Raw genomic sequence first — 13,217 nt, 5'->3', positions numbered from 1 at the left:
TAAAGAGAAATAGGACTAAACCATAAATATATATTCCTCTCAAATCATCGAAATAAAATTTTAACAAACATGACTGCGCGTTTTATTTCAAAGTCACACCCCTTCCCCTTCACGTGATTGTTTGTTATTGTTTTAGAATCGAAAATGACATTTGAGGATCAAGGAAAACCTTCTGGACGCTTCAAATTCATTCTTTTATTTATGTTTTAATTTAATTCTTAGTTAAATTTAACTTAATGTCGCTCTGCATCCAGTCGGAACTGTTTATGAGTGCACCAACATGTGCATTGTGCATCACTTAAAATAGATCCCCCTGTGTACATGAGATACGCGGTCCGTCTTCCGAGAGGTGTCGCCTGTGGCCCGAAAACCTGAACTGAATGCTGGATAATTTTTTTTAGACGTTTTTGAACAACCCCATTGTCGTTTAAATCTATTGTTTATAATGCACGATACGTTGCTACATAATTAGAAATCCGGTGTAGCAATCCTTATCTAGTAATCATATATGACTATGATTGGTCGATCCTCACCAACGCTGAAAAAAGTAACAGAAACCACATGTGAACACCACATCCTTTCGCTGCGGTTAAAACATTATTCATCTGGAAATGTATAATGAGAAACTTACTTTCTTTATAGCAGTTTCATTTAAAAATAGCAAGTGAAGTGTTAAAACACAATAACGTTACTTATTATTTATGCCCACCGAGACCAATTGAAGGCAAATGTCGGGCCACTAATGCGCGCACTTGAATCATAAAAAATGATTTTTTCTTTCTTTCTGACTCACACGTGACATCTTGTCACTCAATCTTGTGAAAGTGCAGTGTGTTGGATTGCATCTGATCAGTGGTGGTAGATGAGGTGGTTAAAATTGGCAGAAGGGGATCCAAAGTGTTTAATCTAGTCTAGATTATGATCCCATTAAAACGCAGGAAAGTGTCTCTAACTGTTAGTCAACAGAATGACATCTGTAAATTTCCCCATGTTTCTATATTCATCTTGGAGAGAAAGATGGGAACATCTAGAAGAGCATTTCTTACACGACTAGGACGGAGCAAAGGATTTCTTATTAAAGAAACCTACAGGTATGTTTACATTGCGAACCGTCGTCAATTTACCATAGTTCTTTTTTGTAAGGGTACCACAAAACACGGGTTATTAATCTATAATACAGATACAATTGGATTTAAATAATACATACTGTTGTGTGCATTACTATAGTGAGTAGAAATATATAAATAATATAACTTAATTTAATTTTAGATGTATAGTATACATTTTTCAGTGTATAAATTGGGTGTTTATAAATGATAGATGGCTTTTAAATTTTAGGATGGGTCCTTCACAGGAGGATGATCATATTTGGGGGTCTGTGGCATCTTAAAGTTTGAAAACCCCTGCCATGAAAGATAACTTTTAGACTAGCCCTGTTTGTTTTCTTCTACAGTTCCTCCATCACACATATTGTGTCAGAAAACAACAGTGGAGATGAAGTGCAGGCCTGGCTGGACAACCAAACAGGACCAGACACGTCCAGCTCTGTCCATTTGTTAGATATCAGGTGGTTCACGGAGAGCATGGAGGCAGGACATCCCGTTACTGTTCAGGACAGACACAAATTACAGGTACAAGGGCAGATCTCACTTGCTGGATCTGCTTTTATGGACACATTACTTTAAAAAGAATAAATGAACTAAGTTTGTAAATGTGTGGCAGGTTAACCCAAAACCCAACATAGACCCAACTGCAATGCTCATGAAAAGTTATGCCTGTCAAAGACGAACACCTTTGAAACACCACAATTCATTTCTAACAGTGAGTTATTTGATTTCTCAACTGCTTTCTGTTTATTCACTGCCATTGAGCTAAAGATGAGCAGTTATTTGACACTCTGTCCTGTAGGATGCTCTTGAAATCTTGTCTCAAAATGCCGAATATAATGACAATGAAGGACGGAGCGTTGCTTTTAGACGGGCAGCTTCAGTCCTAAAGGCACTTCCCCATCGAGTGAAGAACATGGAGGATCTGAGGTCTTTGCCCTGCTTGGGTGACCATTCACAGAGGGTTATTAAGGTGACAATTATCCTTTCCTGTAGCCTAAAGGGATAGTTCACCCAAAAATGAAAATTCTGTCATTATTTACTCTCCGTCAAGTTGTTCCAAACCCATATAAAATTCTTTGTTCTGCTGAAGAAGAACCATTGCCTTTGTCGCTTTGGATAAAAGTGTCTGCTATATGCATACATGTAAACTTCTCTCAAAAATCCATATTGTCTAGAGATATATCTGTTAAAAAAGCTTATTTTACCATTTAGGAGATTTTAGAAGATGGATCATCAAGAGAAGTGGAGTCAACAAGACAATCAGATCAATTTCAGGCCATGAAGGTAATGATGGGTATATGTTCAAAAATAGCATACTTTCATACTACTCAAACTATTCTGAATATTGGCATCTGCCATTGTAAATGAAATGCCTGATTTCGTACCTTTAGTTTGTGTATTATGAAGTCGTAACCTTTCCTGCAGGCACTGACTGGTATTTTTGGGGTGGGTGTGCGGACCGCAGATCGCTGGTTTAGAGAAGGATTGCGATCTCCTGATGATTTGCTTCGCACAGGACAACAGTTGAACCGTGCACAGCAAGCGGGTACTGCATTTCAATGTGCTACATTTTTGTAATTGTATTCATAAATATATAAATATTTTTTATCAAACAACCTATATAGTGTGTGTGTGTGTGTGTGTGTGTGTGTGTGTGTGTGTGTGTGTGTTTGTTTGTTTCGAACAACATTTGATTGATCAAATATACACTCACTGGCCACTTTATTACGTACACCTTCCTAGTGCCATCTGAGTTGCCTTAATTTTTCATGGCAAATATTTAACAAGGTGCTGGAAACTTTCCTCAGAGATTTTGGTCCATATTGACTGTGAGACATCACACAATTGATGCAGATCCATGATGCGAATCTCCCGTTCCAGCACATCCCAAAGCTGCTCTATTGGATTGAGATCTGGTGACTGTGGAGGCAAATAGAGTTTAATGAACTCACTGTCATGTTCAAGAAACCAGTTTGAGATGAGTTGAGCTTTGTGACATGGAGTGTTATCCTGCTGGAAGTTGATACACTGTGGTCATGAAGGGATGGACATGGTCAGCAACAATACTCAGGCCGGCTGTGGCGTTTAATGATGCTCAGGTGGTACTAAGAGGCCCAAAGTGTGCCAAGAAAATATCCATTACACCATTACAGCACCAGCAACCTGAACCTCTGATACAAGACCGGATGATCCATGCTTTCATGTTGTTTAAACTCTGACCCGATCATCTGAACGACCCAGCAGAAATCCAGACTCATCAGACCAGGCAACGTTTTTCCAATCTTCTATTGTCCAGTTTTGGTGAGTGAGTGTGAATCGTAGCCTCAGTCTCCAGTTCTCAGCTGACAGGAGTGTCACCGGTGTGTGTTCTGTTGCTGGAGATCTTCTGCTTCAAGCTTTGACGTGTTGAGCTTCAGAGATGCTCTTCTGCACCTCGATTGTAACAAGAGCTTATTTGAGTTACTGTTGTCTTTCTATCAGCTGAACCAGTCTGGCCGTTCTCCTCTGACATCAACAAAGCATTTTCTCCCACAGAACTGCCGCACACGGGATATTTCCTGTTTTTCGGTCCACACTCTGTAAAGCCTAGAGATGGTTGTGTGTGTGAAAATCCCAGTAGATCAGCAGTTTCTGAAATTCTCAGACCGGCCCGTCTGACACCAACAAGCATGCCTCGTTCAAAGTCTCTTAAATTCCCTTTCTTCCCCATTCTGATGCTCAGCTTGAACTTCAGCAGATCATCTTGACCATGCGATTGGCTGATTAGATATTTGTGTTAATGAGAAGGTGTACGTAATAAAGTGGCCGGGAAGTGTACTGTGTGTGTATATATATATATGTATATAATATATATATATATATATATATATAATTTATTTGTGTATATACCTAATAAATATACCTATATTTATATTTAAGTGTGTGTCCATGTAAAGTTTTTTTATTTTATTAATTAATAAATATAAAAATATTTAAACAATTTGCATCTATAAGTCTACAAATAAATTAGAAGAAGATTTAGCACCGGTTAATGAGTTATTATTTGGTTCTTCAAAAAAACTGAAATGGATGATCTAGAATTTGAAATGACCTCTGACCTCATCCCTTCCAGGAGTCCAGTATTACGCTGACCTCCAGAAACCCGTCACTAAGGCGGAGGCTGATGTCGTCAGTGATATCGTAGAGAAAGCTGTGCGCGCTGTGCTGCCCGGAGCGGAGATCAGGCTCATGGGAGGGTTCAGAAGGTCAGATTTTGCCTTAATACTGTATCTTCAAAGCATTTTTGTGCATTTACCTGAGTATACTGTATGTATGCAGGAAAAGTTTAATGTATTATATATCCAACTTTATAAATAGAGCTGTGCGAATAATATATTTTACATTTTGCGACAATATAAACAATCAAGCAGTTGAGATTTGCTATTTTAGGGGGAAAGAAGTCGGTCATGATGTGGACTTTCTCATAACGCATCCAGAAGAAGGAAAAGAGGAAGGACTGATGGCTAAAATCACAAACTGGCTGGAGGAGCAGGTACTTGTGAAGTTCTTTGAATAGTTGGATGATCAAATCCATTCCTTGTGTCTGGTGTTGCAAATGGTCATGCAATATCTTTACAAAGTAACATGTATTTTTCATCAGGGTTTACTGCTGTATCAGAAGACGACCAGAAACTCTTATCTGGAAAAAATGGACGGTCCAGCTAGAGCTCCTAATAACATGGATCGCTTTGAGAGATGCTTTTCCATATTTAAGCTTCAGACAGGAAGTGAACGTGAAAGAGCTGTACGGGTCGATCTGGTGGTCAGTCCCTACAGCCAGTTTGCCTTCGCTACTCTCGGATGGACCGGGTCTAAGGTGTGTAGCTTCCTCACTTCCAAAGGATTCAATTGTTTCGAAATTTCAGTATTATTTATTTCTGTTATGTTTTGTTTGTTTTCAGTTAGTTTTATTGGTTGAGTAGTTTGAAAACAAACACTCTTAGTAGTACTTATAAACGCTTATTATTATTATTATTATTATTAAATACATTTAGTAATTTTCATAGTCAGATCAATGATAATTGATTGAAATCAATCAAAATCGATTCGTTTTTGTCATTATAAAATATGTCTATATAGAATAGATTTTAGACATTTTTATTTCAGTTTTGGTTATTTTAGAACATACATACAAGTGAAACTAAATGAAAATAAGAAATGTTGCTAGCTGAAATAAAATAAGTTTAAGTTTTGTACATTTTATTTTACGTAATTTCAGTTAACGTTAATTTTACCTAGTAACAAAATGTATCATCAGGTCGATTAATGTGAATGTTTAAGAGGCGTCTCTTAGTGTTTTGAGGTCAGTGATGTTCACTCATGATGGGCTGTTTGTTCTGCAGCTGTTCGAGAGGGAGTTGAGACGGTGGGCTGGGCAAGAGAAGCACATGTCTTTGAGCAGTCACGCACTGTACGACAGCAAACAGGTGAGCCACGTCGGCATGTGTCCACTAAAAGTACATCGATAGTTTTAGTATGTTAAAGTGCCCCTATTATGCTTTTTAGGATATTACCTTTTATGTAGTGCTTAATATAGCTGGTAGTAAATGTAAAATGGAGTTATTGTCTCCTAAAAGAACCAATTCTGAACTGCCTGTAACATGTCGTCAGTAATTGACTGTTCGCAAAGACCCGCCCCCTTTAGTTACTGTTGCTATGTCCGACAAGCCACGCCGCTCTCACGACACACACCATGTTCTCACAAAGTGAAAAATACAACGCGGAGCAGAGGACACTGACAACGCGCTGACAGACACGACAGACCAGGTTACTTTTGATATGAAACAAAGTAACAACTTTCAAATTTGGTCATTTTTTAAAAGAAATTTAAACAAAAAATACCGTTTTGTGGCTCTTTAATGTGTCTGACAGATCGCTGTAGATCGCCTCAGTTAAAGCTGCTCTCGAACTGATCATCTCTTCCTTCTAGTTAATTTATAGGATCAAATAAACATGAATGAACAAGAAGGAATGTTATTTTAACCGCGAAAAGACGTCAGTACACTTAGTTTTTCAAGTTAAAATCCTCCAACGTTAATCTACTAACTCTCCTGACTTCCTTGTCAGACAAAAATGGTGGATTCGGCGGATGGCGGATTATGATTGGTCAGATAGCCTGTCAATCAAACTCCTTGAGAAGGGTCAATTCCAGTCTTACTTCTTGCATGAACCTACGTAGGTTTGTAACAGATTTGCATAATGCCAGCCTATGGTCTCAACTGGCTGCTTGCGAACAACGTCTTTTTTGACCCTCAAACACTGTAGTTGTAGCTGAGACTGGAAGAGTTTGGTTTGTGTTGTCGACATGTAGAGAAGACGCCATTTTCTGTTCTGCGAAATCAGGAGCTGAATGATATGGTAATGGGCATTTGGCTTCCGACACGTACTGTAAGCTTTCGACCAATCACAACAGACTGAACCATCTGACCAACAAAATTAGGAGTCTTTAAAAGAGCATATAGGGGCACTTTAACATATTCTGTGTAATTTGACTTAAATACTTTTTGACCTATATACAGGTCAAGTGCAAGTGCAGGTTATACATGCAAGTGTTTAGAGTTAATTAGTTGATTCAGATGATTAGGTTAATAGCTTGTTTAGAGACCCTTTTCATGATATGCTAATTTTTTGAGATAGGAATTTTGGGTTTTCATGAGCTGTATGCCAAAATCATCAGTATTAAAACAATAAAAGACCTGAAATATTTCAGTTGGTGTAAAATGAATCTAAAATATATGAAAGTTTAATTTTTATCATTACATTATGGAAAATAATGAACTTTATCACAATATGCTAATTTTTTGAGAAGGACATAATATATATATTTACAGTTATAAATTGTAAACATTTATACATTACATATATTCATTTAGCAGATGCTTTTATCCAAAGCGACGTACAAATGAGAACAATAGAAGCAGTTAAACTAACAATAGGACAACAATATTCAAGTTCCTTCCCAGTTTAATCTAGTTTTTTTTTCTTTTCTTTTTTTTTTCTTAGATAATAGATATAGAATAGAAGATAAAGTGTTAGTATTAATGGATCAAGGGTTTATAAGTCAACATTAAATGTTTTACTGTAAAAACGCTCAACACCTTGCTAAAAAAGCTACATTTACATCTCTCTCTGTAAAATTGCACAGAATCTATACCTCAGAGCAAAGACGGAAGAGGAGATTTTTGCCTTCCTGGGTCTTGAGTTTATTCCTCCGTCCGAGCGCAACGCCTGACTCAGTCTATCAGTCTCCAGTTATCACTACCAATGTGCCAGTGCTTCCGTCACAGAGCTGCCAGTTATGATCAGATCACGTTTCACATGTAAATGTTTATAAGATGTGCAAATGTTTTGCAAGCATCAGATATCTGCCAATAATTTGATCAGTTTTCTCTGTTTCGCACTATGGTTTAAGGCTTTAACGTGGTTCTTTGTAAATAAGGTACAGTGATGAGAAATGGTAATTCTCTTTTATCAGATACTTGAATGTTTATAAGATGTTGTTCTTATTTTATACTTTTTAATCAAATATTTTAATTAAAACTGAAAATGTGTCACTGCTTATTATTTCCATCTTAGCGCTGCATTAATTTGACGTTGTCTTTGGATAAATGACCGTTGGTGGTTTTTTATGTAATATTGATTTTATCGTCTTAGCTGCTGGTGTGATTGTCTACAATTTATATATACTTTAATTTCGATAAAGTTGCATATACCAAACCTATAAACGTTCTACTGACATTTACGGAGATGTATGGAGGCTCTCAGCTTTGTCAGTGACTTTTTGATGCATGTACACATCATATATGCAGATGTGTTTGTGGTTAGATTATGCCTGACATTATTCTAACCTCCTTTTTGTGCACCTGGTTCATTTTGACCCGCTTTTTCCAACCGCCAAACTTCTTTACATGCTCATTATATATTTTAAAACATTTTCTCGAATACTGGGGTTAAAACAGACATAACTAAAGAAATAAAAATACATCAAAGTCAGCAGCCATTTTGTTTTTCTGGCATTGCAACCTACTTAAAATAAGGATATTTATAAAAAAGAAACATGCTAACATTTCTTTTTGTGACAAAAAAAAAACGTACGTGAAATGTCAACTTTAAAACTCACCAGATCCTTTGTGAATCTTGTTGAACTGTATAGGACCTTGATGAAGGCTGAGTTCAATAGTGCCTAAGATTTTAAACGTAATCTGTAAAAACTGCTGTTAAACCGTATAAAAGACGTCTATTTTTTCAATTAACCTCTTCCTTCTGTCAATCCATAGTAGATAGTGTTTCTTTAAAAGAATACAATATATTTCAGTTTTTAAAAAGTTTGGGGTCAGTAAGATTTTTTAATAAGAAATGTATACTTTTATTCAGCAAGGATGCATTCAATTGATCAAAATAAAGATTTCTGAAGGATCATGTGACACTGAAGACTGGAGTAGTTATGCTGAAAATTCAGCTTTAAATCACAGAAATAAATTACATTTTAAAATATATTCTATATCTTAATTTTTACTGTATTTTTGATCAAATAAATGACGCCTTGGTGAGGATAAGAGACTTCTTTCAAAAACATGAAAAAATCTTTCTGTACTGTATTTTAATACATACTGATCATCTGATTCATTTCACAGAGGAAATGTTGGCGCTTCAACAGCTAACGTGAGGTGAAATGAGACGTGTTTTGTCTCGTGTCTCCTCCAGTATATAAACAGACGTCTCTGTCTCTGCGGGGGATCTTTCAAGTATAAATTCAGCTCTGCGTGTCTCCTTTCTTTCAGTGTTAATGGCAGCAGCATTTATTTAGCCTTTACAAAAGAATCAAATGTGCCATGAGAGAATTAATCCATGATTTTACAATACATTTGCCTTGAGTGCAGTTATATATTATGGAGAGATAGTAGATAAAGTAAATAAGAAAAAAGCTGCTGTGCTTACAGTATTTTCAAATTAATAATCTGCTTATTGGAAAACACAAAATAGCCACAAGTCAAACCAAATATGTTTATAATAATAGTTTGAATGCAACTGGTGTGGAAATCCTTTTCTCTGAGATAAATTATTAACGTTGACGTGTCTGACTTGTATTTTGGTCTTTCCCAATACAATTTCTCACTTTTTCTACCAACATATAGAAACATTCATCTTTTGTGTTCGACAGAAGACAGAAACTCATACAGGTTTGGAACAACTTGAGGATGAGTAAATGATGACATCATTTTCATTTTTGGGTAAACTATCCCTTTAATATGATGCCTTTTAGACAATATACGATGGTAATGCTCCAGTACAGTTTATAAAACCCCCAGAGTACAGTGTAAATATTAGTATGTATGAATATGATAATCAGTCAGTTGTTTTACTATTTGATATAATCACTGTGTTTTTGTAAGGGGCAAGAAAGCCTTTTGAATCAACACAAAAAATAATACGACTAACAGTGTTTTGAGTTTCATCTCATATTCTTTGCCTAGTCTTTTTTATGTCACAAAAGTGTATAATAGACTAATGGACAGTGTAAAACACTATATTGTTTTATCTCTGATGGCTGTTGGTTTGCAGGCTCTTTAAGCGGCGTGTCTTCAGGTTTGACAGGACATAAAGCGGCGTGTCTCATTTTATCTACCTTTAAGTTGTATTTTATGGCGGTTTGAAACCGGCAGACACCTTCTGCTAACAACATAATTGACCTCGAAATGTCATTTTAACTTCAAAGGCCATGTCTAGGTTCACACCTCACATCAGCCTTTACATTACACTCTTAACAGGAAAAGGAAAGGCCCAAATGTAGCGTTCCCTCCTCCCTTGTCTTTCTCGGCGAGGACGCTCCTTTCAGTCAAGTGTCCATGATTTGAAAGCATTCACAAACATGGTGATCTGGCCCCGGCTCTTCAGTGATGTGTGTCGTAAGAGACGGGGTGGGTGGGTTTCGGCAGTTATGCTCAATAGGGCTTAATGCCTCCTTCACACTTCCCCTCCCCGGTTCCAGGTGTGAAACAAAAGTGTCCTGAAAGGGCCGCCGGAGCGTCCGGGACACCTCTGGTCTCCGCGAGGAGCAGATCTCTGGAGGAGACGGGGCTCTGAGATCTCTCATGATCACAGACCTGCTTTTCCAACCGGCCCGGTTCCTCGGCTCCTTCTTTGTGGTTCACATCTCTGATTGGAGTCAATGAGGGATTACTGGATGTGTTGCAATCAGGGTTGATGGGATTAACCGGATTAGTGACTTTCATGGACATTCCCTGCATAACAAACGAGACCAGAACACACCATCACGAGGCCGTATTAAAGTCGTTAAACACTGTTCAATCACAATTTGAAGTTCTAATGTGATAATTGATACGTAACATACAATGTCATAGAAATGTCGAAATAAGTCCAGCTGATATCGGCACACTAAAGGAAGAGCAAGTTTTTATAGGATTAACAAAAATTCTCAACATAGGGAAGAGAACAAATTTGCTATGTATTAAGGTTTTAGCATTATATTTAGTAACTTTATTATATTCTACATATTATATAATGGGCAGGGCATTTGGGCCTATGCAGTTCACTGTATTAACACATTTTAATGTTTACTTTTAAGGAAGATTTTACTATACATACACACACACACAAGTAATGTATTATATATATATATATATATATATATATATATATTAATTGCATCTAACATAACATTTTGATATGTATACATTTACACACATACACATATATTATATACACAAACTTGTGTTAGATGCAATTAATCGATTTGACAGCACTAATATATATACTAAATCAGGTATTTTTTAGGTTATTTTTTGTGTAGTGCAATTATTTATTGAATTTTTACAGTAACTGATTTATTTAAACTAGTTATTTCTTTTAATTATTGGTATCAAATTGGATACTGTCAGCATTTATATATATATATATATATTTTTTTTTTGATGGCTAAAACTACCACCAAATTGCTAACTGAAATAAAATAAAAAACTTAAACTTGTCACTGTTGTCCTCTTTCTCATTTAGTTAAAACTGAAATGAAAAAAAGATATTAAGACATTAAAAAGCTAATAAAAATGACAAAAATTTAACAAAATTACTAAAACTTAAAAGTCTAAATGAAAAAAGAAAATATAAAAATAAAAACAAATTAAAAAAATAAAAACAATAATAGTATCTCAATTATACTAAAATAACACTGATGTATTTTATTTGATGTTGATATATAACATCTAAATGAAATAAATACATTTATTTATTTTATTGAAACCTTTATGTATAAATGTTATTGTTTTGATTTCGATATCAGCATGTCGTAGGGAACAATGTTTCTAAATGAAGTATTGTGCACAAATCTGTCAACGGATGCCCAGCATAAAGGTAAAAACATGTATAAATGTTGATGTTGTGATTATTTTGTGCTCTTGGTGCCGGTGTTGATTTTGCACAGCTGGATCTTTGACCCTCGGGCCCCTGCAGCGCTGGAGAGGGACAATACCTGAGCAGTCATAACAGAGCAGCAAACAGCCCTATTAGAGATGAAAGAGGCTCAATGAGGACAATCAAAGGCCCTCACTGCCGGGGGCCATTACTCTGAGAGACTGCCGTCTGTAGCAGCACTTCAGGATCATTCACAACACACCCAGCACAAATGATGCCTTTAACTGGACTCATCAGCACTAATACATATGAGAACACAACAGTATTATGGGCTGAGCATCTTAACTTGATCATCAAAACATATCCATCAATAAAAAATGCTGTCAGTATATCCAACATGAGCCTAATCAGACTGATACCAGTGAGTAAGAAATTAAAATAAAAATCAATAAAACTGCTTTAAAACTAAATAATTATTTGTCAAAGAAATGTTTTATTAGGAGAGGAGAGAAAAAAAAACCTGATTTAGAATTTAAATAAATAATACATAAATAAATGCATGACACGTAAGCTGGAAAAAAACAACACTGATTTAGAACTTTAATAAAAATAAATAAATGACCCAAAACCTAAAAAATACCTGATTTGGAACTTTAATAATACATAAATGACCCAAAACCTAAAAAATACCTGCTTTGGAACTTTAATAAATAAATAAATGACCCAAAACCTAAAAAATACCGGATTTGGAACTTTAATAAATAAATAAATGACCCAAAACCTAAAAAATACCTGATTTGGAACTTTAATAAGTAAATAAATGACCCAAAACCTAAAAAATACCTAATTTGGAACTTTAATAAATAAATAAATGGCCCAAAACCTAAAAAATACCTGATTTGGAACTTTAATAAATAAATAAATGACCCAAAACCTAAAAAATACCTGATTTGGAACTTTAATAAATACATAAATGACCCAAAACCTAAAAAATACCTGATTTGGAACTTTAATAAATAATTAAATGACCCAAAACCTAAAAAATACCTGATTTGGAACTTTAATAAATAAATAAATGACACATAACCTAAAAAATACCTGATTTGGAACTTTAATAAATAAATAAATGACCCAAAACCTAAAAAATACCTGATTTGGAACTTTAATAAATACATAAATGACCCAAAACCTAAAAAATACCTGATTTGGAACTTTAATAATACATAATTGACCAAAAACCTAAAAAATACTTGCTTTGGAACTTTAATAAATAAATGAATGACCCAAAACCTAAAAAATACCTGATTTGGAACTTTAATAAATACATAAATGACCCAAAACCTAAAAAATACCTGATTTGGAACTTTAATAAATAATTAAATGACCCAAAACCTATAAAATACCTGATTTGGAACTTTAATAAATAAATAAATGACCCAAAACCTAAAAAATACCTGATTTGGAACTTTAATAAATAAATAAATGACCCAAAACCTAAAAAATACCTGATTTGGAACTTTAATAAATACATAAATGACCCAAAACCTAAAAAATACCTGATTTGGAGCTCAGTCATGCAACTTGTACTCTTTTAAAAGAAAATGTTCTTAGAAGGTTCTCACAAATATATATATATATATATATTTTTTTTTTTTTTTTTTTTTTTTTGCTGTAAATGGTTCTTCAGCTGCTGTTCTTGCT

General features: G+C 35.2%; 1 protein-coding gene across 1 annotated transcript; it reads left to right on the top strand.

The window, feature by feature from the left end:
• The first annotated feature begins 129 nt into the window (after nucleotides 1-129).
• Nucleotides 130-7,699, top strand: polm (polymerase (DNA directed), mu). Its single transcript, XM_077243616.1, has 11 exons — nucleotides 130-1,091; nucleotides 1,454-1,631; nucleotides 1,723-1,821; nucleotides 1,909-2,079; nucleotides 2,322-2,393; nucleotides 2,535-2,655; nucleotides 4,222-4,354; nucleotides 4,539-4,641; nucleotides 4,750-4,965; nucleotides 5,492-5,575; nucleotides 7,294-7,699. Exons 1-11 carry the CDS (start codon nucleotides 919-921, stop codon nucleotides 7,378-7,380), a joined length of 1,437 nt encoding a protein of 478 aa, XP_077099731.1. The 5' UTR covers nucleotides 130-918; the 3' UTR covers nucleotides 7,381-7,699.
• The last annotated feature ends 5,518 nt before the right edge of the window (nucleotides 7,700-13,217 follow it).

The sequence above is a fragment of the Siphateles boraxobius genome, unplaced genomic scaffold, assembly GCF_051911475.1.
Source record: "Siphateles boraxobius isolate OS27281-9 unplaced genomic scaffold, OSU_SipBor_1 25, whole genome shotgun sequence".
Classification (NCBI taxonomy): domain Eukaryota; kingdom Metazoa; phylum Chordata; class Actinopteri; order Cypriniformes; family Leuciscidae; genus Siphateles; species Siphateles boraxobius.
Note: the sequence above shows the minus strand (reverse complement) of the source record. Positions and strands in the feature narration are given on the sequence as shown.